The following is a 25,465-nucleotide window of genomic DNA, read 5'->3' on the forward strand; positions in this document are numbered from 1 at the left end:
ACCGAGAGACAGATAAGGATCTGTGATATGTCATATGAGGACTCAGTTTTGCTTATGCGTCTATGTATCAGTGTTTGAGTATTATGTTTTTAATGAAAATTTAGTATTCCTTTTTTCAAGAAAGTATCTATTGTTATTATTTCTTTTTAGTAATGACTTCAACTTATTATAAAAAGTTGGGTTGTTATATTAATGGATTTGTGATAATTTTTTTAATAAAATAAAGAATATTAATATATGTAATTATAATAAACCATATTATTTTTTACAATATGCTTTGCAATATTTTGTTATGTACCTCAGGATTGGCGAAATATTTGTTTTATAAATCGTTATGTTGAGACTCGTTTCTTTTTTTTTTTTTTTTTTTTTGTTCTGTCATGCACAAGTAACACGTAAATTTGTTAAAGCATTGAAAGTGTAATATATGTATAGATTGACAATATTGGGTGGGTCATTTTTATGGTTCACTTTAATACATTATGTAAAATAAATTTGTAAAATCGATTGTGTATGTGAGAACTTGTGAATGTATTTTTCTATACGTTATACTAAGGAACGAGTTACACATTTCTATAATGTATGTCGTGGTAAGGTGCTTTTAATAGAATATTTACGTTATAAAGGTTTTTTTTATTACACCAACCTAATGTGTGTCTTATATCTATTTTGACGTTTTACGGTTTTATTGATTAAAAAAACTTTTTTTAAAATTTATGATTCTATATGAATTTCGTAATAAAATCGAAAAAGTGTATGAATTTTCCAAATATCATGTTTCCAATAATTTGAATTTTTGGGTCTAAAGAAATGATAGGTAGTAAAAACACATTTATTTTCTTTCAAGAATTTTTTTTAACCACTCCAACTTACTATGAACCCTAACAGATATATCGTTTCAGAGGTAACGCGCATAAGCGGCAACTAGTCAAATTTATCGGGAGAGGATGAGAATCGTTTTCGAAGGTAGCATTGAAACGCAAGCATCGCAAAACGAAAATTGGTTTGAACGGGGGGAAAGTAAATCGGCGAGACTAGTACAAAAGTAGGAAGAAATTGAAAAAGGGAGGAAAAAAATCGAAGAATGAAGAATAAATTTGATTCACAGTGGAGGGAAAAGGAAAACACAACAGAAAAAACAGCTAGTGAAGATAGGAAACTAGATAGGGTTATGGGGAGTAGGATAACCTTAATCCCCATTTATTCAAACTTTTGGTCCAAACAAAGATTGGACCAAAGTTCCGATCCTAATCCCCTAAATCATCATCCCAAACACATCCTAAGAGTCAATCGACCATAAATGTTTTTTACCAATAAATTTTGTTGTATTTATAATCCTTTTAATATTATTATATATTTAATTATTTATTCTTAAAATTGCTACCGATTATGAGAGGGTTAAGTATATTATAGATAGAGTAAAAAGATGAAACCATATTTGCAAAAAGGATACTGGGTGTGGGTGGGGCAATAACGAAGTCAGCAAGGTTTAATGGGCTGGGCCGAGATCGAAGAAGAATAAGAAGAGGCCTTAATTGGGGTTTGTTGGGCGGGGCCCAGGGTAGTCCAGCGTGGCATAATGAGGAGACAGCATGGATGTATGTAATCAGTATATAAATTTAGATGACAACGGCTGACACATCTCTCCCGCCCTCTCTCATCTCTTCTCTCTGCCATTTCTCTTTTTTGCTGTTTGTTGTCTGTTGCAACCACAAATAACGTGCGTTTCTTTTTCTTTGGCAATCAATTGAAACAGATTAGCATTCATTTTGCTTTCTTTCTTTGGCAATCATTCTCGATATGATTGGCATTTGATTACCATACCAATCTATTTTGATCGGAAAGTGACGTAATACATCCATTGTTGATTTCAAACAGAGCGGAAGAGATGAGTTTCAGGGACGACAATGAGGAAGGGAGGGATCTCAGGAAGCCTTTTCTCCATACCGGAAGTTGGTACCGTATGGGATCTAGGCAATCCAGTATGATGGGATCATCCCAGGCCATTCGCGATAGCTCCGTTTCAGTTCTTGCTTGCGTCTTGATCGTCGCTCTCGGTCCCATCCAGTTTGGTTTTACTGTAATCATCATTTTTCTTCATATTCTATATCTTTTATTATTTATTTTTTTTATTTTACAAAAGTAAATTAGGAGAGAAAGTTTTGGTTTAGAACCAATTGAGTTCATCTTATTATTTTAGTGTTTAATTTGATCTATTGCCAATACTGCGTTTCTGATCTCATACCTACTTCTGGATTGAATTTGAACGTAACTTCGCATCACTTTGATGCAGTGTGGCTATTCATCTCCTACGCAATCTTCTATAATGAAGGATCTACGGCTCACAGTCCCGGAGGTGTGGATTCAAAACGCCTTCCCGTTCTTTCCCCAACCCCATTCGAACTATATCACATTGGATTTTTTGATATCTGATTTTTGGTTCAGTACTCTGTTTTCGGATCTTTATCCAACGTGGGTGCTATGGTTGGGGCTATTTCCAGTGGACAGATAGCTGAATACATTGGTCGAAAAGGAGTAAGATCCTTTCATGAATCATTTTCCATTCAATCTGTCTTGTTTAATTAGTTTCTATTGGTTTCCATGATTAATTTGTCTTGGTTTATTTCAGTCTTTAATGATTGCTGCAATTCCTAATATTATAGGGTGGCTTGCTATATCATTTGCAAAAGTAAGTTGGATGATTTTGATTTATCATAATGTATTACTATAAATTGATAAGAGTAATGGCTGGCTATGGAATCAATCTCAATTTCTGATCCTTTTTGCCTATTTAATCCTTTTTTAGGATTCTTCTTTCCTTTACATGGGGAGGTTGTTGGAAGGTTTTGGTGTGGGAATAATCTCATATACGGTCAGACATTATTGAGTATCTATTATGTTAAATTCTCTACTTCTTATAGAATCTGGAGAGTACAACATTTTTTGATGATTTTAGGTTCCAGTTTATATTGCTGAGATAGCTCCTCAAAACTTGCGAGGGGGGCTTGGTTCAGTTAACCAGGTTGGTTAGAACTATCGACTTCTTTTGTTTTTACAGTGGTTTTCTGTTAGTTAAACTATTGTCATTTCTTGTTGTTAGCTCTCTGTCACCATTGGAATAATGCTTGCTTATCTTCTCGGACTTTTCGTACCATGGCGACTGCTTGCAGTTCTGGGTAATGCTCTTGAGAGACATTGTATAGTATTGCTTCTGTTGGTAAATGCGATGATTGTGTACATAACAATTCCAGGTTTTCCTTAGCAACTGATCATGAAAATGCATTCTAAAGTTTCTTGGCTTAGTAATGATGAATGTTCCTTCTAAGAATCCTTCCTCCTTTCTAAAGTGAAATGCATTTTAATGGTTGGAGATTTCTTTGGTTTTTTTACAGGAATTTTGCCTTGTACGGTTCTGATACCTGGATTGTTTTTTATCCCAGAATCTCCTCGGTGGCTGGTGAGTTTCTTAAGTAAATTTCCTAAGGATAACTTTATTTATGCATACTATATGCTTACATTCTGATTGCTGAATCTTTTTCAAACCAAGTTCAGGCAAAAATGGGTATGACAGAAGAATTTGAAACATCATTGCAAGTTCTTCGGGGATTTGATGCTGATATCTCTATTGAAGTGAATGAAATCAAGGTAAATAGGCATAAAACAAATTACTTTGCAAGTTAGTAAATAAATTTTGTTCCAATTCCTCAAAAACTTATTACAAGACAGACAGACACTAAGAGTTTGGCCGATTCTCTTATTTCTTTTTTATGGTACATGGTACAGAGGTCTGTAGCAACCACAACCAAAAGAACAACAATTCGATTTGCTGAACTCAAGCGGAGAAGATATTGGTTTCCTTTGATGGTATAACTACTATTGATTGGGCATTTTATTTTAATTTTCCAACTTGACAGTATAATTAGTTCTGCTATCATCCAAATTGCAGATTGGTATTGGGTTACTAATGTTGCAGCAGCTTTCTGGAATTAATGCAGTGTTGTTCTATTCAAGTACCATATTTGCTGCTGCAGGTAAGGAAAAAAAATCCATCTTAATCCTCGATGGGTTGTCAGTTACGGGTGAAATTTTGTTTGTATGATTTGAGGAAAATTAGAATTTATCTGAGATTAAAACTTCACAAATAGAAATTCTAATTTTTCAACTATTATTTGTTTTTCCTTTTCTGAACCAGGGAGCCAAAATTGTAATTCAATTATGTTTGTTTAGGCAGTGCGGAAGAACTAATAAAAATGTTTAATGATAAACTCATTTTTATTTAAATTCTTTTAATGAAAAAATTGTATAAAATACTTCAAAACTATTTTGAATAGTTGTCAATACTTTATCTTTCTACGATGATTTATTTTTAAAATTAAATTTTTGAAAATTTATTTAAATACGAACACAATTTGCAGCTACTGTCAAATAAAACATGACTCGCATCAAACTAAACAATGGATGTTGATTTTTGTACGAAACAGGTGTTAAATCAAGTAATGTTGCTACATGTGGGCTCGGTGCAGTCCAGGTTAAATTTTAAGAATTTCCTTGTACAAATTATTACATCCATTCTCTGTTCCCAATTTGGTATTGACATGGAATTTCACGTCTTATAGGTTATTGCCACTGCGGTGACGACATGGCTGGTTGACAGAGCAGGCCGTCGAATTCTCCTCATTGTAAGTTTTATTCTTTTTTTTTCCAGGTTTGAGGTGTCAATATCAAATATTAAAATGTTCGATCTCTAGATTTCACGAAATTGCCAACTAAAATATAAATAGATATTTCTTAAAAAAAAACAAACATTTTACAGTTTTTTTAAACAAGTTAAAATTTACTATTTACATAATTTTTATATTAATATTATTATATTTTTTTGTTTATTTTTGTAAACATTTTTACAACACGATGGAATTTTCTTTTCTATTATTCAGGTCAATGTTGAACTAAAAAATGTTGAAATCTCGATTAAATTTAGGCTCTACAAAATATATAATAGTAACTGTGATTTGATTTTTTTTTTTTTTTCTTTTAGGTGTCCACAGCTGGAATGACGTTTAGTCTTTTGATTGTTTCCGTAGTCTTCTTCCTGAAGGTAAAAGAATTTAAGGGTTGTATTTTATTACCACAAAACTATAAAATAACATCTCTAACACGTCTTTCTTACGATTTTAAATTTGTGACAGGATCTTACCTCCGAAACATCCAGTTTATATAATATTCTGAGTATTTTATCAGTTGTTAGTGTCGTGGTATGTTTATTTCTAAGCAGCACTAAATACAATTTGATTTCTAGAGTATTTCCCCATAGAAATGTTCATCCACCTGTTTCTTTCCTTCAGGCCCTGGTGGTATTCTTCTCTCTGGGTCTTGGGGCTATTCCATGGGTTATAATGTCTGAGGTACCATCACTCTCATTCATGTTTGTATTACGTTTCGTTCTTTAGACAACATATGCTGTTTGACCGTTGCCCATGTCTTACTCTAAAAAAGAATTATGTCTACTTGGGTTGCAAGGGTTGATACCACATCCCCATAACATCGTGATTTGCATAGTTGATTGTAAACTGTAATTATAATTCTAGTTGTCTAAGAAGGGAAAAAAACTGCTGCAGATTCTTCCCATCAATATCAAGGGTCTTGCAGGCAGCATGGCAACACTAGCTAACTGGTTCATCGCTTGGTTGGTCACAATGACTGCAAACTTGCTTTTGGAATGGAGCAATGGAGGTTTTCTCCCTCTTCCCTTCTCTCTCTCTCGATATTTAAATTGGCATTAGATAAAGTTTCACGTCATGCTGCTGCTATTTTTGTTGCAGGAACATTTGCCATCTACATGTTGGTGAGTGCATTCACAATGGCATTCGTTATACTTTGGGTCCCCGAGACAAAAGGAAGAACACTGGAAGAAATACAGTTCTCCTTCAGATAAAAAGGTTTGATGTTGGTGACCTGCCTGTTGGAAAGCAACCCTATTTATCACTTTGCAACTCAACCTAGAGAACAATGCACTGCAGAATAGTAAATATGGATTTTCCCCCTCAATATACAAAAATGTCTGTGCCTTGAAGCCCCAACTCTTTGAAATTCCCTTTTGTGTTGCAAAACCCTTGAAGTGGTTACCCTAATTATTTGATTGGTTCGTCAATTCAAGCATTTTGGTCCACACATCGTCCCTCCATTCATTTTCTAAATAGTGGCATACTACATATACAATCAATTAGTTTCTGAGTGGAAATATGTTCATACCTACAACCTTTCAAGATTTGCAAAGACCTTTTATTAAAAAAAGAAACAATACAAATAAACAAAAAGTTGATCTTAATTCTCAACAACAGGTGGTTCAACTATAAAGTGAGAATATGAATTCACAAGAGATACAACATACAAGTTTGTTCTTAAATTTTTAGCTGAAAACTACTAATACAAATAATAGTTTTGTGTTACCGAATTCCACAAGCAAGAATAATAGATTGACAGGTTAGGCTGAGTCTTTCTCATTGGAAAGGAAAGAAATGTTGATTAGAAAAAAAGTTAAAGGTGAAATGTAATATTATTCATATCACCTACATGGCTTCCTTCAAGAGCTTCTCAGTCAAAGCCTTGGGAAGACCCATCACACTATCCGTCGTCCCTACCTGTAGAGATCCAAAGTCGGAGTTATTGTCATCTGTATGATGTAATTTCAGTTTCATGATATCTACGTGTGTATATTTGTGTTGTATGAGCTCTCTCGCTATCACATACACGCATGCCATGCACACATCATATTCATGGAATTCAGACCACTGGGAATGGATCTATAGGAATATGTTATTCAAGGTTCAGATGCGACCAATGATGCAAGTAAATGAATGCAAGCAGGAGAGATATATCATCAGCTTGAGGTAATTGTCAATAGGAAAGAAAGCTAACCACTTCTTTCACATAGGGTAAAATCAAAGGATGCTCGATAATCAGCCCTCCAGCGACATAGAGCACAGTCCCCTCCTCGACCTGAAATGTAAAAGAAAAGAAAAAAACAAAACAAGATGAAAAAAGATACAATGTTCTATTTTTCCAATGAAAACACGACCAGCTGTGAAGTGAAATCCCTACCAGCTTGTCGATGACTTCATCGGGTATTTCATTGAAAAAGATCTGCAAGAGCACATGTCAACATTGAACAGCATAAGGAAACAAAAAAAAAAGTGTGGTATTGAAGTCCATGTTTGAGAGAATTTAAAATCATAAACATCACTGAACCACTCTAAAGTACATTTTTAATCACTCAAAATAAATTTAATAGTAAATTTTACACTTGTAAATGAAAGTTGCATATCATAAGGGTTAAAAACATGTTTGATAGAGGTTTCAAAATGTGAAAAAGTGATTTTAACCATTTCATAATTACTCCCAAACATGTCCTAAAACAAAACCAAAGTCTTCTACAAGTCTCATCTAGATAGAGAACAGGAACTCCTTCCTCTTTAGTAAAAAAAAGTATCTTGTACCTATTCTGGTGGTCCACAGCAGAGCACATACCAATCGAGTTATCTTGTAGAAGAATTCTATCTTAGGTCTATGAAAGTAGGATATGTCCAATTTGTTTAGTAAATTAAAATGTAGCAGTCTCAATGATCTCTTTTTACGTTAATATAATATAGAGAAAATATCGAGAGAACAAGAACTAGATAACGAGAAATAAAAGATCAACAGATAAACAAACTTGTATTTATATTTACCTCTACTCGATCCCATTCCCCTTTCCTAAATCCTGTTTTGAGGTTTGTAACGAGTACAGATCCAAGTGTGGCTGCATGCCCTCCTGAATAATCTGCTAATTTTTTATTGAACAATGGCATGCAGAAGTAGAAAAGAAAATTGAAATTCATAACTATTATATAAACAAACCTTTCAAAAATTGTCGTGCTTCCTCCTTGCTGGCTGGTTTTTCTCTGATGACACCTTCATAGATCACCACCTCCACATCAATTACCAATAGAAGTAAGAAAATATGTCTAAGAGGAACTTTGCAAACAGAACAAGGTGTCGTTATGGCATAAGTTATCACAAAAACACCATTTATGCATTGAGGATACAGTTGACAACAGGTCTATGAATAAAAATATAACACGAGAATTGTTCCATCAACTTCTATCTCAAGTTAAATGGGTACAACCCAGGCAGGCACAACGAGTGGCAGCAGGTTTTTCACATGGGAATGGGAATATATTTAATCTCATTATTGGTGAAGGAGCCAGAGACTTAGGAAAGACCCACAAGCATCAACTTGTCATTATCGGCTGGATTCAAGCAAGTTTCTCAAAAGTCACAAAATATAAAGAAATATAAAGAAACAGATGTTAGATACGAAAATCATTCTAATCATCGTTAAGTAGAAAATTAAGAAATCACTTAAAACATATAAAATTGGACACATATGTCAAAGGACTTGATATATATACTTGATCAGAAGTAATCAACAGTGTTGGCTCTGCATCCTTCATAAAATCATCCGTGGAAAGTCTTCCTAAGATGGCATCTGCCTGACAATAAATATCCATCAGCTAAGAAATAAACCAACGCAAACTACTACCACAACCAAACCCAATACTAAAATTGTGAAAATGGAAGAAGCTTTGGCATGATGCAGTTACACTTTGGACTTGAAAGAGTAACAAAAAAGTTGCACACTGAAACAGATTAATTCCGAGGAAACACATCCTAACTTAAAGCGGGCTGTTGTAACTGTATCCTCAATTTATAAATGACACCACGTGATACAAGCCATCTTCACCATATCGTTCAACAGAGATAATAATGACTGACACCAACATAGGAAAACATACTGTGTCGGCAGCAATCAAAACTGTTTGTTCTGCTTCCTTTTCATGTGTATCAATGTTTTGTAAATTGGATATGATGGCATCAGCCTGAGATGAAGCTCTTGTCCAATTAATACAAGATGCTCATGCAAAAGTAATCACATGCCAATTTACTTCATATAGAAACTTAAAAGGGGAAATGAAAAATTACAAACAGATGCAAAAGAGATTAGTGTGGCCACATTTCTAGCTCATTAGCTTTGAATCCACGTCCCTGGCTTGAAGGGTTAGTCAAATGACTCAAATCTACCACTTTTGTACTCTATTTGTTCTTCACTGTTGAAGCGTAATATCCAAACTATGCAAATCATTGCATCCACTATAGGATGGTTCTAGAAATATTATGCAGCTAACAGAAGTTTTTAAATCCTAGATGTCATGTTAGCTTGGAACAAACGACAAATTCTATATCTAAAATCATTTTTATGACAGTGTTCACGAGGCACAAGCAATTTACAATAGGGGACCAATATAACATGCAGCAATTTTTCAGTCACAGAATATGGTGATTGGTGAAGCACAAATTAATCGCAAGATGACACCTAACCTTTGCTTCTGCAAGAGCCACAACCAACTCTTCCGGCTTTTCTTTGCGTATGGCCTTCTCATCAATATCTGCAGACTTCATTTTGGGAGAGAGAAAAAGGTAAACATTCTGAGGAGGGGGAGTTTTCAGGTCATGTAAGTAAATCTAGGTAGAGAATATACCATAATGGTGAATTCATAACCCATCTCAGATAATATCTTCCTACGTGCCACTGAAGATGATCCCAAAATTATCTGTCAAACAGAACCCGTTAAAATAAAAACACTATCACAGACACCACACCACATTGGTTAAGAGCATTCTTACACACAGCAAAGTTTAGCAAACCCACGAGTTTGTATTTAAAATAGAGGAAAATTTTAATCCACATATTGGCTTTTTTTTATTGATGAAAAGATTAGACATCTAGAAAATCATCCCTTTTTCGTCCAAAATCTGATGAAGACATCAATGAAATGTGAACTGATCATCAATAAGTAACAGAAATTGACAGCATTACGAATACTATCGATAATTAAATGCTGAATAATTTTTTCTTAATACGAACAGTTCTTCACAATGTTTGGAGATGCCGTGATATTTATAAGAATATTCTCAACATTTCCCAAATAGAACCTTCCTTCAGTCTGGAGTATGCAATTGCAACAGTATTTTGACTTGAACTATTGTAATCAGTATCTAGATAAATACTAAACAAATGACGTTCTACAACTTCGACTGATGTTTTTGTCAATCTGAATGAGGTGGACGATTTTAAACATTCCACCCTCAGTAACGTCCTACTTTCTTTCCAAGTGGAAGTCGTTGCAAATTTAAAAAACAAAACAAAACGAGAAGACTCAGCTCAACGTTGAGCTCTAGAAAACAACGAATATCTACAGGCAACCGACATCGTTTCTTCTAAAAGGCAAGTAAATATCTGCTACATATCGGTAACCGGAGTCGACATATCGATTCCACGAAAGCAGACTCGAAGAATCTTATCATATGAACAGCCGAAAAACGAGCAAACAGTTTGAAAACGACTTCCTGAACTTTAACACAGGGTGCAGGAGATGGAAAAAAATGAAAAAGATGGATTCGTGGATGAGAGATTGTACGCCTCCGGCGATTTCGGTTTGATGAAAGCCGGAAAAGGACAGAAAATTCAACCGTGGAAGGAGGAAAGATTGAAAACGGAGCGTACCTTAAACGAAGACGAAGTAGCATCCATGACTCCCTGCTTCAACGATGATTTAGAAAGTTGAAGTTCGTAATTGATGAATATTGAATGGTGCGATCACTCCCAACTTCACTACCTTCTACCGGCGGGGCGGGACGAAACTTTATCTTCGGACTCTTCGGGTCTCTGAATTTGAACCAATTCTTGTGGGCTTTTAAACGGGCTTCAATGCAATTGCAAAATGGGCTATTCTCCCAATTTCAGCCCATGATACATTGGAGTCGGGAGAATCGGAGATAATTGAGTTGGATCGTGCAAAATTTAGAAGTTTTGTTTGAACCAAAAAAAAAAAAAAAAAAAAAAAATGGTTTTAACTATTTTAGTCTAAATAGGATGTCTTAAATTTTTCATAAATGTCATGAACTTCAATTTTAAAATATAAAATAAAGAAAGTAGACCAAAATATACATTTATTAAATATACTATGAAAATATGATATGTAATTTATTATATTATGTTAATATTATAATCAAAATTGTCTCATAATTATTTTTCTTTTAGTGATTTTGTTCAAAAATTCTTCGCATTGTGATCTCTAATTCAATTTTTGATCTCTATGTCCATTCTTTCTTATTTCTTTTATCTCTTTCAAATTTTTTCCGGTAACTAAGGGTAAAATTTGTTAGGGTATATAAACAAATTCACATTAATTATAAATATTTTTTATTTTTGAAAAAATATATAATATAATAAAAAAAATTATTTTATATCGATGTATCTTATAACTTACCTATTTAATGTATTAAATAAATAATATTTTTATTTTTATTTAATTTTAGGATATCATTTATTAGATATCCATTTTAAATATGGTATAAAATTAAGGTAATTATGGTAAGAATATATTGAAGAATTTCCACAAAATTATTTAATTTACGTTGATTGAACATCATCCGGGCATTCTATTTTTGCTTTCTTCGTCCATCTTTCCAAAGTCATAACTGATCACTCTCTTCATCCGATTTCTCTCCTTTTTGATCTCTCTCCGTTCTATCTTTCTTATTCTGGTCATTTCCTTCAAGTTATCCCACGAGTGCATATTTCTTTTATATTATTAATTATGTGTATGAAATTTTGACATATAGAATGTCGGTTTAATTTTTCGTTGAAGTTTTCGATCAATAAAAATGCTAGTGAATGAAGTTTCATGTCATCTCCTTCAACTAATTGTTTCATGTTGTTAACTCTATTCCTTAAATTGTGAATTATAGTATAGTCAAGTATATAATCCATATATTTTCCCTTTCATATTTAAATATTATTGTACTATGATTATTATATACCTTGCATATTTAAAATAATTGTGTGTTGTGATCATTATATACATTTGCATATTTTGTATATAACCATAAAACCTTATTTATCGGAACTCCTCGTCGAAATAAGGGCGGAACTCGTCTGCTTAAACTTGTCAAAAATCACATGCTCTACCTGCTAGATTTACACAGAAAATGGAAGAACGTTCTTCCTTGTAGATTTTGGACTGAAGAAGACCACTATTTGGAAGTTTCTTCAACAAGGAAAGTTTTCTTGAAATTTGAATCACTATAACTGTTCGCACGTCTTAATTTTCTTATGCGATGGTCCACTTTCCTTATTTTATTTATTTTATTTTTTAAAATATATTATTAATATTAGAGGTGGATAGTTTAGTCGTTTGAGCTCTACATTTATGTCAAATTGAACCATTAGAAAATTTATTAAAAGTATGACAATATTGGATCTATGTTGTAACACTCCTATATATATAGCAGTTAAAACCCCTTGAATAAAATGGCAAAAATGATTTAAAATTATAAAAATTAGCAAAAAGAATTTAAATAATAGGAACGATAATTAGTAATGACTAAACTTTACTAAAGACAACTAAGTCTGAGTATAGATAAATTTTTCCTAAATTTTCAAGAACTTTATTTAACTTTACAATCTTCGAAGATTGTGAAAGCCACTATTGTTATTCTCTCTAAAATTTCTTATTTTCATTCTTTTTATCTTGTTCTTGAAATAGTTCTTATTGTATTGTGAGGATTAATTATTGTGAGTTTAAAATTGTATACTCACTCTTTTAGAGAGTTTTCTTTTGTGTGATTTAAAACTTCAACCTATTGTGACGATTGGATCCTAACCCTTTGAAAGGGTGGAGTTTGCTCTTGAACATGAAAAAGGAGAAAGTAATGATATAGACTCTAATCCGTGGAAAGAGTCAAAAAAAGGTCTTCAATCAAAATCCCAAGAGGTGCATGGAAAAGTGGATGTATATCGAGTTTGATTGAACAACTGCAATTTAATACCCTTTTACATACTTTTTATCAATCTTGACATAATTTAGACTTATTTGTTAAAAAATTTAATTAAACCCTATTCACCCCATCTAAGGTTGCCGTCCAACATCACTGATAGAGACCATAAGAGTCTACCGATAAAGGTCTATCACTGAAAGATTTTACTACATTTACAATTTGTTTAAATTATTGGTACATACTTAATTATTATTCCTCAAATCATTACCCATTATGATTATCCTTTAAACTATTGTGCACAGATGATCAAATGGGCTTAGAAAAAAGGGTTAATTTGGCTCAACGTCACACCAGCTTGATCGTCCTTAACTTGTCATATTATATATTTCACACATGATAGAAGTCACATGGGACAAGAAAAGGATATTTCACACATGATAGAAGTCACATGGGCCTAGAAAAGGAGAGTTAACTTGACCTAAAGCCAAAATCAACCCAATTGGCCTCGGCTAGGTCGAGCCTAATAAATCAAACATTTTTTCAATATGTATTGGAGAATCCTCATGAGAGAAGGATTCAACCACCAACTTATAATTAGTAATGAAGAAGAGAGATAAAGGAGGTAAAATGTATCTTCATTCCTAACGTCATGCTAAAACAAATATTCATACTTTCCAACTTAAACATCAAAGTTGTGGCCTACACCATACCAATGTACAACTCTAGCTAGCGTACTAGTCCTCTTCTTCTCCAAAATAAAAATTTGTCATTATTGTCACTTTGATGTCAAACCACATATTTTTTTTTTTAATTTTGACATTGTGCAATTTATTCTCAAAATTAGAGGGTTGAATACTCTCTTTTTTAGTATAGGAGATGAGTACTCTAGTTTCTTTTGAACTAAAACATTACATGATTAAAATACGGGGAAATATCAATTTATACCTCTAAACTTTGGAGGTAGTATCAATTCAATTCTAAACTTTCATAAGTATTTTTAAATAAAAAATAATTGACGATTTAGGATTTAAATTGATATAATTATTAGTTTGAGTTGAATTATAAATTAATATAATTATAGGTTCACATATAAATTGATATATATATATATATTTTTTTTTTGTTTAAATAGTCCTTTCCACGGCGGACATAATAATCAATGTTGCAATTATAATAATAACATAATAGAGAAACTCTTACTTGTTCGAGTTTATTGATTTATTTTTTATTAATATTATTTGGAGTTCAACAACATAGTAAACTCAACCCCGGTGATCCTTTCCTCCAATTTTATGTGTTTTAAACTATATTAAAGGGTATTTATTTAATATAAAACAAATTTGGAGGAGAGTTGATAAAAGATAAAAACTAGAAATTACAATTGAAGATGGGTGAAGAAAATTAAAACTACGTAAGCTACATTATTTCATAAATATTTGTTGGTTGGAAATTTAGGTGGAGAAAAAGTTAATGGAGAGATAGAAATATAGAACTCTGGTCTTTCCCACATTCCTACTTCAATTCAATTGTAGACTCCTCATCCTGCATTATTCACATAAACCCATTACAATTTAAATCAATTTTTGACTAATTTTAAATAAACCATAACTTGGACTTTGATTTTGTATATATATATATATATATATAAAAAAAATATTATTACAAATAATAAATATGACAACAAAAGTTCAAATATTGATATTTCTGAGTAGTTTTTCCTTGAAATACTCATTAAAACTTTGGCTACATTTGGGAAACAGAGAACAAAATTTTGAGTGCAAAAGTTTTGTTGTTGTCCTCGTTGTTGTTATTAATTTTTCAAAACAAGAAAACAAATTATAATTACCAAGTGGATTTTAGAAATACAGTACACAAAAAATTGAAAGTCGAATTAAAAATTAAAAAAAAAAATAAAAATAAAAAAATTGGGGCATTTTACTTTAGTTACCTCTGTTCTTGGTCAAGAAAGCAAAATCCCCTGGCGGCAGGTCCGGACCTTCTGTAATTAGGGAAAGGAACTTGGCCGGTTTCGATCTTGTTCACATCTTCAACCAACCTTTCGTAGTGTCGTTTCACTTCCTCCGCCGTCTTGCCCCCGACGGCTCTTGCCAGATTCTGCCACCGCTCCGGCGTGTCTTTGTCGTAGATGGCTAATGCATTTTCAAACACTTTGTTCTGTTTCGCCGTCCAATTGGATCCAGACCCCATCCTCCTTAAAAAATAAAATCAAATCAAAATCACAACTCCCCCTCCTACACACTCTCAAATTTTCTCTCTCTTTTTTGCTGCCATTTTCTGATGGTTTCCTTAAATACTAATTCTAATTACACAAACCGAATTTTATGGGCAAGTGGGTTCAACTTCGACCTTATTTGCCTTTTACCTGTTGCTTTCCACGGAAAACACGCTCTCTTTTTTTATTTACTTATTTATTTTGACAATATTGGTTATCATTTTGTTTTACGTTTTAAGTTTAAATTTACAGCTTTAGTGTAAGTTTTGTTCATTTCAAAGTTTATACACTTCACTTCTCCTAACCCTACAAATTTCATCTTCTTAATTAGACATTTGATTTCCTCGCTTCCGATAGATAGATAGAATAACCACAGCTGGATTTTAGTGTTTATCAATTATAGATCTTTATAAATAGACACTCACAAAAACATACGAGTGGTTACTTATATTATTGATATAAGCATTTTTTTTATATATTCGATAAATGTTTTAGTTTATTTTGCTCTATTTGAAAATATTTTAGAATAAAGTTTAAATGAAAATTGTAGTTAGATATAAAGTTGAGAGCTAATTAATTTATTGGTTAAGTGGTAAAATAGGAGATGTTTGTTTATGTATAAATTTAAATATCATTTTGGTATTCGTGCTTTTCAAATATATTCAATTTTAGTCTACTTAATAATAGTAAATGAGTCTCTCTAGTTAGTTTATTGTTAATTCTAAAAGAAAATAGAGTCGTATATTTCTTTTATGAAAATTATTATTATTATTATTATTATTTAATCAATTTCAATACAAATGTAGTATTTCAAAGAATCATTAAGAGTAGATGGACATTAGTTAAAATCACTTTTGCAATCATTTGTGAAATTAATTTAATCTATAATTTTATACCTTAAAACTCAATTTTAAAAATAAATAGAATTAAAAATAAAAGAACACAAAAAGGAAGTGGTTCTAAATATTTTAGAATTACAAAGGTAGCACTTGTTGAGTATATGGTAAAGGTGAATTTCATGGGACAGAACTCCACGCCTGAAAAGTTTAACCGATAGAAAGAAAGTTTAGTTTTAAAAGAAAAAATGGCATTGTAAAGAGCAGCTTTTTTGGGCCCTCACGTTTCCCATATTTGGAGACAAAAATTAAACCCATCAGTTTCAATTACCTTTATTATATATGCTGCTACGCTAGGCTACTTCTTCTACTGCTGCCTTTAAGTGCTTCCTCACACCAACAAAAACACTAATCATTCATTCTAACAAATTTCCTTTCACATTTTTTATCCAACTACAGTATTTTTTTATTTTTTATTTTTTATTTTTTAATACTTCTGGAACTTGTAAAGATCCTTGAAGAAAAGGCATAAGATGAGACTTTTGTAATTATATATAACTAAAATTGGGGGAAGTGGAGGACTTGGGATTTAAGTTTTTGGGGTGGAAAGTGGAAGTTGTGCAATCAATATTTGAGAAGTCTCAATTATTATGTTAATGGAAAAAGCCAAAGTTGGGTTTCGGTGCCTTTCTGTTTTGGTGTATTTTCCAAATTGCTATTTTGGTTTACTTAAATTTAGCCGTCAAGTTAATCGGCTCCGTACAATTTTGTACAATAGGATCCCCGTCACCCTGACTTTCCCCTCTTTCCACGTTACTTCACATTCCCCCAAATTACATATTTATATATATATATATGTATTTTTTATAGTACTTACAAATTTAAAAGTGCCATTTTCTTCAGTCCCTCACATTTCAAATGTGTCATAATACTTCATTTTATCAAAGAAAATATTTTTGTCTTTGATTTTCTTTGACTTTAAGGGTGTGTTTGGGGTGGAGTTTTAAGAGAAAAAGAATTAGGAAATTGGACCAAACTGTGTTTGGCCTAAGGAAGATGATAAATAATCATAATCCATAAATAATCATATCTCATCTTATCTTTACTTTCTTACAACCCTACACTACCTTACCTAAATAACTCAATCTAAATTCTATTGTTACTTTTTAAATTACTACAATCACAATCTAAATTCTGTAATTATGCAGCATGAAAATTTGCATAAACCTGTTGATTTGAATAATAGAATTTTATTTTTTAAAAAAAGATAAATTTGATCAACATACGAATTAACTATGATGAATAACTTTCACGAACAAAGATTTAGGTCTATTGAATTTAGAGGTACGAATTGATATTTTTCTTAAAGAATTATAATATATACACAGTGACATAAATCCAAAAACTTTGTTAACAAAGAGCTTTATATCAAGAAAAGAAAAATTAAAAAAAAAAAAATTATGATATGAGATTTAAACCTATGACTAAAAGAAGGTTCAATCAAACATTTACCATTTAACAACTATAATTATACGGGGTGAAGTTGAGATTAGTGAATTAATTGAGAGGTAGCTTTTTTCTTTTGTTTGTGTGTGTGTGTGTGTGTGGTTGAGTGAGCATATTGTGTCAAGTCAAGATGGGATGAGAATAGCAAAAGAAAGAAAGGAAAAAAGAAAAAAGAGTAAATCTTATGCCATTTGCGTCATAGAAAAGGGGAAAAAAAGAAAACATAAAGAACATATACCATTCTTTATGGATATTAATTACGAAGATAATGTTATCGTAATCTTGGATTTTCCAATGCAAATTGCTATTTTTCTTTTCTCTTTCTTTAATTGAGAAAAATGGGTATATGCGTGAATACACCATTTTCAGGAGTATTTTTGGTTTCTTCTACGGGGATAAAAACATATCTTATTTCTTTTATTAAACAAACCAATTACCTTAGGATATATAAACCATTAAATTAGTGCAAGTTTAATTATTCCATTCCCTTCTCAACATGTTTTTATCTTCCATAAAAGGTGTAATTTAATTATTTATGTCCACTTGAACATATTTAAATTCAATATTCGGTGACATACACAAACATAAATTATTTTCGATTTTTAAAATAATGTTAATTCCTTTCCATATTACAGTGTGCTATCTTACTTAAACAACCTCCACAGTTAAGTCAAAATATATTGTCGTTGTGAATGATTATCATTGTATTTATTCATAGTTAATGTTTCAATAGAAAGTATGATTATTATTATTATTTTGGTTATGAATGTTGTAACCGTTTTATGGTATAATGGTAACACTGTTATGTTTAAATATATTTGCCGTTGTAGATCTAAAATTAAATTTATATCTAAAACAATTATTCTTTCTTCTTCCTCCTTTCAAACTTTTGATTTCTTTCTCCAGGCAATATCATATTGTTTTAATATTATATTTTTTCAATTTTCGTATTTCAGTTGTGCCTCGTTTTCATAACACGTTATCGGCGCGAGATCCGATCGCCTCCTCTGTTGAAGGTAGGTCCTAACGGTATGTTAGTTTTCTCCTTCTCATTATACTTAATAAAATAAATATTAATTATTTTGTATATTTAATATATATTAAATTCCTAATATAGTTCTAATATTTTATGATAGTATTACCATGGCCAATCTTACGAAACTAGAATTTACGGCTCTTCACATTAACGAAAGCAATTATTTGTTATGAGTTCTTGATGTTGAAATGCATGTAGACGCCATATATAAATCTTATAAATACAATTAAAGAAGGAAATGCAACGACCAGTCAAGAGAAAGCGAAAGTCATGATTTTCCTTCGTCATCACATTCATGAGAATTTAAAAAGTCAGAATATTTAACTCTGAAAGATCTCAACACATTGTGGAATAAATTGAAAGAAAGGTATGATCACTTAAAATTAGTCCATCTTCCTCAAGCTCGTTATGATTGGATACATTTGATGCTACAAGATTTTAAATCAGTAAGTGATTATAATTATGAGTTATTCAGAATTAGTTCAAAATTGTTGTTATGTGGAGAAAAAATTAATGATATGGACATGTTGGAAAATACATTTTCTACTTTTCATATCTCTCGAATATGCTCATGCAGCAGCAATATCGAGAGAAAGGTTTTACAAAATATTATGAACTCATCTCATGTCTTCTTGTTACCGAACAAAATAATGAGTTGTTGATGAGAAATCACGAATCCCAACCAATTGGAACAACACTATTCCCTGAAGCGAAATGTTATAAAATTTAATCATGGATGAGGTCGTGGTGGTGGTCATGATTGAGGTAGAGACCGTGGAAGAGGAAGAAACAATTATTATTTTCGTATTGGTCGTTCTTATAATCCAAATTTCAAAAAAATCACATATAATGATGATCGTAAAAAGACACTACAAGAAATCGGACTTTTCCCGACGTCAAAAAAGACGTCGGCATAAAAGACGTTGGGAATAAGAGGTTCTCCCGACGCATAAAGTAAGACGTCTGGAGAAAAAGTTATTCTCAACGCGTAAGATGTCGGGAATAAGAGGTTTTTCCGACGCACAATTCATGCGTCGGGCATAAGACGTCGAGAAATAAGGGGTATTCCCGATGCCGTAAGTAATGCGTCGGGAAAAGCCTCACGTGGAAAATAAGGGGTATTTCCAAAGCCTAGGTTTTCCCGACGCCGTAAGTATGTGTCAGGAAAGGCAAGTAGTGCGTCGAGAAAGGCCTAGGTTTTCCCAACGCCGTAAGTAGTGCGTCGGAAAAGGCCTAGGTTTTCCCGATGCCGTAAGTAGTGCGTCGGGAAAAGTCTCACGTGGGAAATAAGGGGTATTCCCAAGGCCAAGGTTTTCGCGACGCAGTAAGTGTGCGTCGGGAAAGGCAAGTAGTACGTCGGAAAAGGTCTAGGTTTTCCCGACGCCGTAAGTAATGCGTCGGGAAAGGTCTAGGTTTTCCCGACGCCGTAAGTAGTGCGTCGGGAGATCCCCTGATTATTTATTTCGTTTTTGATTTACACAAAACTGAAAACGAAAGGAAAAGGGTTTTAAGAAGAGAGAAACATTTGTCGCTATCCGTAGTTCGCCGTCGTCCCTTCCATCGTCATTGTCGTCCATCGCTGTCGTCCGTCGCCGTGACTGCAACTTCAGCTTCAGCCTTCCTTCGTCCGTAGCTCGCCGCCAACCTTCTCTTTGTTGTCTTTCAAGTTCTTCTATCTCCATTCTCAATTTTTCAGGATCCCGTTTGTCACCCTGTAGCTAAGTCAGTCAATGACTTTCAAAACAAATATATCTTAAATGAATTTTTTTTTTATGAAACAACTTTCATTGAATGAATATGTGTGCGTCTGTGCATCATAGAGTTGGCCTAAGATTGGACAAACAAGAAAAATCTCAAGTTTAACGAACCTTTTCAAGTGCTTTTCTCGAGCTTTCAGTATAGTGTCGACAAAACGGTCACTTAACAAAGCTGCACGGTAAAGCCTGTTGAGGGAGGCTTTCCCGACGCAGTACATGGCGTCGGAAAAGCAGAAGAGGCTTTCTCGACGTCGTGGATTGCGTCGGAAAAGACGGCGTCGGGAGAGGCGTTCCTGACGCGTGACCAACACAACATCGGGAAGCCTATCCCGAATCACTTCCCCCGACGTTTGTCCCGACGCCGAGGACTGCGTCGGAAGATCCTTTGCCGACGTATTTTTCACTTCCCCCGACGTTTTTCGACGTCGGAAAAATCCCGATTTCTTGTAGTGAGAAAGTTCCACAAAATAAGAATTCAAAAAGTGATGAAGAAATATGCTACTGATATGGTATGACTGGACATTGGTCATGTGTTTGCCTTACATCAAAACACTTAGTTGACCTATATCAAGTTCCCCAGAGAAGAAAAAAAAAGGAAAAAATGTAGAAGCCAAGTGTGCCTTATTAAGATAATGATATATTTGATCCATCCAACATGACTAATTTGGATATGGAAGATTTCTTTAAAACTTCTAAAGAGAAAATCAACACAATTGGTTAAACAAGTGTTTATTTTGACTTTGAAAATATCTAGAATAATATTGTTATTTTGTTATCTTTCTTCATATTTTGTTTTTATTAATATACAAGTATCTTTTAATTATTGTAATTATTTCATTTTAAATGAAAAAATATGAATTATTTCATATACGTTGGGTGATTCAGAAATGAACAAAGAAGATTTATGTCTGGCAAATAGAGCAACCACACACACAATACTTACAAATAAAAAATATTTTTTCAAACTGGCAGTGCTGGAAGCAAATGTCAATACAATATCAGGTTTTGCAAACTTGATTTTTGAAGGGTTTGGAAAAGCAAATATTATTTTGCCTAAAAGAACAAAATTCACAATTGATAATGCATTGTTCTCTAGTCAATCAAGAGAGATCTATTAAATTTTAAAGATATACATTATAATAGTTATCATATTGAGACTAATAGAAAGAATGGAATAGAATATTTGTATATTTTATCTATTGTCTCAAATGAAAAATGTATATGAGAAAAGTTGTTTGTTTTATCTTCTAGATTATATTATACTCATATAAGAGTAATTGAAACATACGCAATAATGAACCTGAAGTTCATGAATCCAGACATATTTGCAATTTGGCATAATTGATTGGGTCATCTAGGATCTAAAATGATGAGAAAAATTATTGAAAATTCACATGGACATCCATTGAAGAACCAAAAGATTCTCCAATCTAATGAATTTTCATGTGATGCTTATGATGGAAAAACAAGACATGCATAACAGAAGAACAAATAAAAAATTACTTTAAATGCTCTAAATTAATTTAGAAGCTAACATGCTTAAAAAATCCTAATTAAAACAAATTAGGATTAAGAAAAATACTTACCTTTGAAGCTTTTTTCGACTTCTCGAAATCTCCTCACGATCACAAATCAGGACCATCACTACTGTTGACCTGCTATTCTTCGGACTTAGAACCGGGTTGTGGGACTCGTTAAGTGAAGGAAAAAAGAGAGAGAAATGAAATTTGAAGGTGGAAAATTAGGTTAAGAATTGAGAGAATATTGGATTTATTTTTTAATTCAAAATTACAAAAAATGGCAAAATGTTTCTTCAATTATAAAACTATCCTTTAAATAGACTAATTACATGCAAAAATGCATGTAATTACTCTCTTAAATCTCAACACATAATAATCCACTTAAAATTACTTGAACTTAGTGGGCTAGATGTTTACATCTCATGTAGCCACCTATCTCACTAAGTATTAATGTGATTATCCAACAAAATATTGTTTTATACTAACTTTAGTCCAAGGGCATTATGGTCATTTGACCAATTAAAACAAAAGTAAAACTATGACTTTTTAAGTCCAAAGTCAACATTTTGACCATCTTGACCAATTCCGACCTCCTGAACATAAATCCGCATTCCTTTTTCTGAAATCCAAATCACGTTTGAATATAAAACAACTCAATGTTTGACTTTTCAAAAACAAAAGTCAACACATTTTGACTTTTCACAACTTTGACCATTTTCATCAATTTCGAGCTTTTGAATATGAATCCATATTCATATTTTTTATTTTTAAATCACATTTAAACATAAAGCTCTATAACCGATGGCTATATCACATATATTTGTCAGTTTTTCTCTCTCTATCTAATTCGAACAATTCGAACTATTCCAACATATTGTTACAAGTTAATTTCATATAAGCTAGCAGGAGAACCTAATGGATCTATAGATCATGGGCTCTAACGATCCGAGATTAACTGGTTAAACTTTTTTAGATCGAGCTAATCAACATTCGTTAACTAACGGATTATTTCACTAAAGTCTCGTAGTTGCACTCCTCTCACTATAGATATATTTGTGTCCATCTGATATAACCACGATCAGTAAGTTAATCCTTCACATGTTGTTCGTAACCTCAGTTTGGTCAAAATACCATTTTACCTCGAGACTACATCATGTTCCTTAAGTCCCACTGATCCACTATTGAATATTTGGTTTATGGTTCAACCTATAAACCGAATTCCTCTTGGGCCAACCTATCTACTAACCCTAAAATAGGTAAGAGTGAATTTTGTCTTACACCCTATGTCCCTAGCCATCCACTAGGCTTATTGGACGAGCGTCGTTAAGTTGCCCTCACCTATGTAGATCTAATTAGGATAATATCATTTGAACAGAAGTTCATAGTTAGCTTAGGATTAAGATTAAGTTAACTAGGTCATCATAATCGAAATAGTCAGTTTATATAGTCTACGGTGTTATAATTAACTTGAAAGTAACTTCATGGTTTTAGTCTTATGTAAACTCTTTACATAGAATGCCCACACTCGCTCCCATGTCTTACATGAACGATTCAGGATCACATCGTTTGTACTAACTACAGAGCGGGCTGCATCCATATTGTTCTTGGAATAAGGTGCCCAATCTTATTCGTACACTATAAACCGTTTGGGCTATAAACTCAAATATTAGTTTTAAACATTATCATAATTAAAGGAAGTATTTGCTACTCCTTCATTAACATCATTTTTCACTTCAGGAGATTCAAAGAAGTTCGCCACATCCAAATGGGTCATGTTGGAAAGGTCAAATACATCATCTTGATAGACAAAGTTTACTTCCACATTCTTCCCTTTTTCCTTCAATGAGGCTTTATAGATGTCGATTAAGTTCTTGGATGTACGACAAGTACGAGTCCAAAGACCATTCATACCACAACGGAAGCATTGATTTTCACCACTTTTAATTTTCTTATTTTGTGGAGTCTTCTTTCTATAATCATCATTTGTGGTTTTCTTGAAATCTAAATAATTATTACCACGTAAAATATAATTACTTCTTCCTCTACCACGGTCATGATCTCGGCCACGATTATGACCACGACCTCGACCTCGACCATTAATATTATTTAAAAATACAACATTCGCTTCAGGGAGTGGTGTTGCTCCAGTTGGTCGAGATTCATGGTTTTTCATTAATAACTCATTATTTTGTTTAGCCACAAGAAGACATGATATGAGTTCATAATATTTTTTAAAACCTCTTTCTCAATATTGCTACTACAGGAGCATATTCGAGACATGAAATGTTGAAAATGTTTTTTCTAACACATCTTCATCAGTAACTTTTTCTCCGCATAACAATAATTTTGAACAAATTTTAAATAATGCGGAATTATAATCACTTAATAATTTAAAATCTTGCAACCTTAAGTGCATCCAATCATATCGAGCTTTAGGAAGAATCACACTTTTTTATGATCATACATTTCTTTTAAACTTTTTCATAGTTCATAGGGATCTTTTATCGTAAGATATTCAATCTTTAGTCCCTCATGAAGATGATGTCGAAAGAAAATATGGCTTTCGCCTTTTCTTGACTTGAAGTCGTGTTTCCTTCTTTAATCGTTTCTCCAAGATTCATGACATCCAAATGAATTTCACATCAAGCACCCATGATAAATAATTATCACCATTAAAAACAATACACACAAAAAATGTTAATTTTACAATAACTACATAATATGTTAAATCAACATACTTAGGTCAATTGATAAAAACATTTAGATCATAAAAACAATTACAAAACTTATACTAATAGAAAGTAAACAACTAAATTATAAACATAAATCATAAAGAACCCATAAACTATAAATAGATTTTAAAATAATTGAAATAAGAATCAAACATAAACAATCACATAAATCATAAAGAAATTAAGATAAACTAAATCATAAACTAAAAATATTTTTTTAACAAACAATAACCATGTAAACATAATATGTAAAATTACAACATGCAATAAGTATAAAATATTACATTCTCAAATATTTAAACTATGCATGATGCATACACGGATTGTCTCATGCAATATTTACAAATAAAAAAAAATAAAATAATATTATAATCTACCTCTTGCAAATGATAAAATTGTAGAGTGTCAGTGTCGATAACGTGTTATGAAATAAAGAACCAAAAACTAAATAAAAACACAAAAGAAAAATAAAGAACAGAAGGAGAAGAGAAGACAATTAAACTCAATTATGGTGTGTCTTACAAACGAACAACAATACTCTATTTATAAGACATATCATGTTATAAGTTCATTATGAAATTCAATGAGATGAATTTTACAATATAAAATTGAATGAGAGAGTTATATAAAAATAATAACCTATACAGGTTATACATATCAACATCTATAATATATCATTATATTTACGCTATAAACATGGATCGAAAATGTTTGTTGCATGTTGTCATAATTGACAGTAATATTTAAAAGTTGGATAGAAAATGTTGGCCAATCAGAAAATTCAATAGTGGAATTGAATCCCTTTTTTCCTTCAACAAAATTTCATGTTCGGAATCCTTATCGCCATATCCTACAATCTTCAAACGAATAACATTTATATTTCTCTTTCTCTCTCTCCCCCCGATCATCGCCTTTTTCCCGTCGCTTTTGAGAACCGGTCCCTACTCTATCGTCTCTCCGATTGTTTCT

General features: G+C 32.4%; 3 protein-coding genes across 8 annotated transcripts; 1 reads left to right on the top strand and 2 right to left on the bottom strand.

The window, feature by feature from the left end:
• The first annotated feature begins 1,643 nt into the window (after window positions 1–1,643).
• On the top strand, window positions 1,644–6,166 carry LOC103503943 (sugar transporter ERD6-like 6). Its single transcript, XM_008468337.3, has 19 exons — window positions 1,644–1,720; window positions 1,879–2,080; window positions 2,294–2,356; window positions 2,446–2,535; window positions 2,630–2,689; window positions 2,807–2,872; window positions 2,957–3,022; window positions 3,101–3,176; window positions 3,393–3,457; window positions 3,553–3,645; window positions 3,784–3,864; window positions 3,947–4,031; window positions 4,482–4,528; window positions 4,617–4,679; window positions 5,036–5,095; window positions 5,187–5,252; window positions 5,343–5,402; window positions 5,616–5,730; window positions 5,820–6,166. Exons 2-19 carry the CDS (start codon window positions 1,889–1,891, stop codon window positions 5,930–5,932), a joined length of 1,461 nt encoding a protein of 486 aa, XP_008466559.1. The 5' UTR covers window positions 1,644–1,720; window positions 1,879–1,888; the 3' UTR covers window positions 5,933–6,166.
• Window positions 6,167–6,304: 138 nt separating this feature from the next.
• Window positions 6,305–10,745, bottom strand: LOC103503944 (uncharacterized). Of its 6 annotated transcripts, none has more exons than XM_051083202.1 (10): window positions 10,601–10,745; window positions 9,576–9,647; window positions 9,415–9,489; window positions 8,832–8,915; window positions 8,448–8,528; window positions 7,894–7,963; window positions 7,725–7,807; window positions 7,099–7,140; window positions 6,916–6,996; window positions 6,305–6,638 (listed from the first exon to the last, which is right to left on the bottom strand). In XM_051083202.1, exons 1-10 carry the CDS (start codon window positions 10,625–10,627, stop codon window positions 6,567–6,569), a joined length of 687 nt encoding a protein of 228 aa, XP_050939159.1. In that variant the 5' UTR covers window positions 10,628–10,745; the 3' UTR covers window positions 6,305–6,566. The 6 variants fall into 6 exon arrangements, with proteins under 6 accessions (XP_050939159.1, XP_008466560.1, XP_050939161.1 ...); XM_008468338.3 differs by having other exon boundaries at window positions 7,725–7,816; XM_051083204.1 differs by lacking the exon at window positions 8,832–8,915.
• A 3,334-nt stretch (window positions 10,746–14,079) lies between these two features.
• LOC103503253 (protein RADIALIS-like 3) lies at window positions 14,080–15,201 on the bottom strand. The gene is made up of 2 exons (XM_051083205.1): window positions 14,825–15,201; window positions 14,080–14,418 (listed from the first exon to the last, which is right to left on the bottom strand). Exons 1-2 carry the CDS (start codon window positions 15,082–15,084, stop codon window positions 14,394–14,396), a joined length of 285 nt encoding a protein of 94 aa, XP_050939162.1. The 5' UTR covers window positions 15,085–15,201; the 3' UTR covers window positions 14,080–14,393.
• Between the last annotated feature and the right edge of the window lie 10,264 nt (window positions 15,202–25,465).

Source organism: Cucumis melo, chromosome 4 (assembly GCF_025177605.1).
Source record: "Cucumis melo cultivar AY chromosome 4, USDA_Cmelo_AY_1.0, whole genome shotgun sequence".
Lineage (NCBI taxonomy): Eukaryota > Viridiplantae > Streptophyta > Magnoliopsida > Cucurbitales > Cucurbitaceae > Cucumis > Cucumis melo.